At 31.3% G+C, this 952-nt stretch overlaps 1 protein-coding gene across 1 annotated transcript in view; it reads left to right on the top strand.

The window, feature by feature from the left end:
• The window catches only part of LOC119591781, a 32,050-nt gene that overhangs the window by 5,362 nt on the left and 25,736 nt on the right, over positions 1 to 952 (top strand). Inside the window, exon 6 of the mRNA XM_037940525.1 lies at positions 598 to 634. Within this exon, the coding sequence (XP_037796453.1) occupies positions 598 to 634 (37 nt within the window). The remainder of the gene's footprint in view (positions 1 to 597; positions 635 to 952) is intronic.

The raw sequence follows: 952 nt of genomic DNA, 5'->3' as shown, positions 1-952 counted from the left end.
TATTACCACAAATCTTACACTGCTGTTTTTCAAATTTGACCTTTCAGATACCTTTTGATAGATATCCATGAAATGAATATTTGAAATGTCTAGTAGTTTTTAGATACTCAGATGAGCCACACAGATAAACAATCTTATACCAAATTATAATCCATGTAAGTGTTATCATGGTGTACAGGAAGTAAAAGTCAGTAAACAGTCTTAGCATTGTGTTGAGTGGAGCTGCTTCTACATTTGCATCACTTTGTGCTCAAGCATTGTATTATGGGACTATGGTATTTTTTCTCTCTCTTTTTAAGAAGAAGAAAAAAAAACATTTATATTAAACCACTTGTTAAAATTTTAAGTATCTATATACAATATGTGTACTTAGTGAATGCTAATATTAACCTTTGGGCATGTATTGCCAGACAAACCAAGATTTACAACAATTCACCTGGATCAAATAAAGAATGAGGATGTGCAAGTTTCATAAGTAATACTCTGAAAATAATTAAAAAGCTTGTATCATGATTTCTAATGCAGTAATTATGTTTATTTTTTTATGTTTATCAGATGTTACCAGATGTTATTCAAACCTTTATATTTTACTTACAGCTTGAATAAGGTTTGCTGGTACACAGTGCTGAGAATCGTGAGTACATATAAGTTTGAGTGATGACAGCTTGTTTTTGCCTAACTAACAAACAAATTTAAAGGAATGCTGCTCTTCCCGAGTTAATCTTTTATTGTTCCAAAAGCAAAGTCTAGAGCATTTGGCATTTATTTGGAACACAGTCTTTTAATTGAATGAATCTTTCCAAGACTTGCTACCCGTGCGTGAGATATTTTTCATTGGCAAATGTGAAAAATGGGACAGTTTGCCTTTTTTGCAGTAAATTGTGAAGTTTTTCCCTTTAAACCATCAAACTCTTTTAAGTGTATTATGTCACTGTCACTTTAATAAAGAAGT

This window comes from Penaeus monodon, chromosome 29 (genome assembly GCF_015228065.2).
Source record: "Penaeus monodon isolate SGIC_2016 chromosome 29, NSTDA_Pmon_1, whole genome shotgun sequence".
Taxonomy (NCBI): domain Eukaryota; kingdom Metazoa; phylum Arthropoda; class Malacostraca; order Decapoda; family Penaeidae; genus Penaeus; species Penaeus monodon.
Note: the sequence above shows the minus strand (reverse complement) of the source record. Positions and strands in the feature narration are given on the sequence as shown.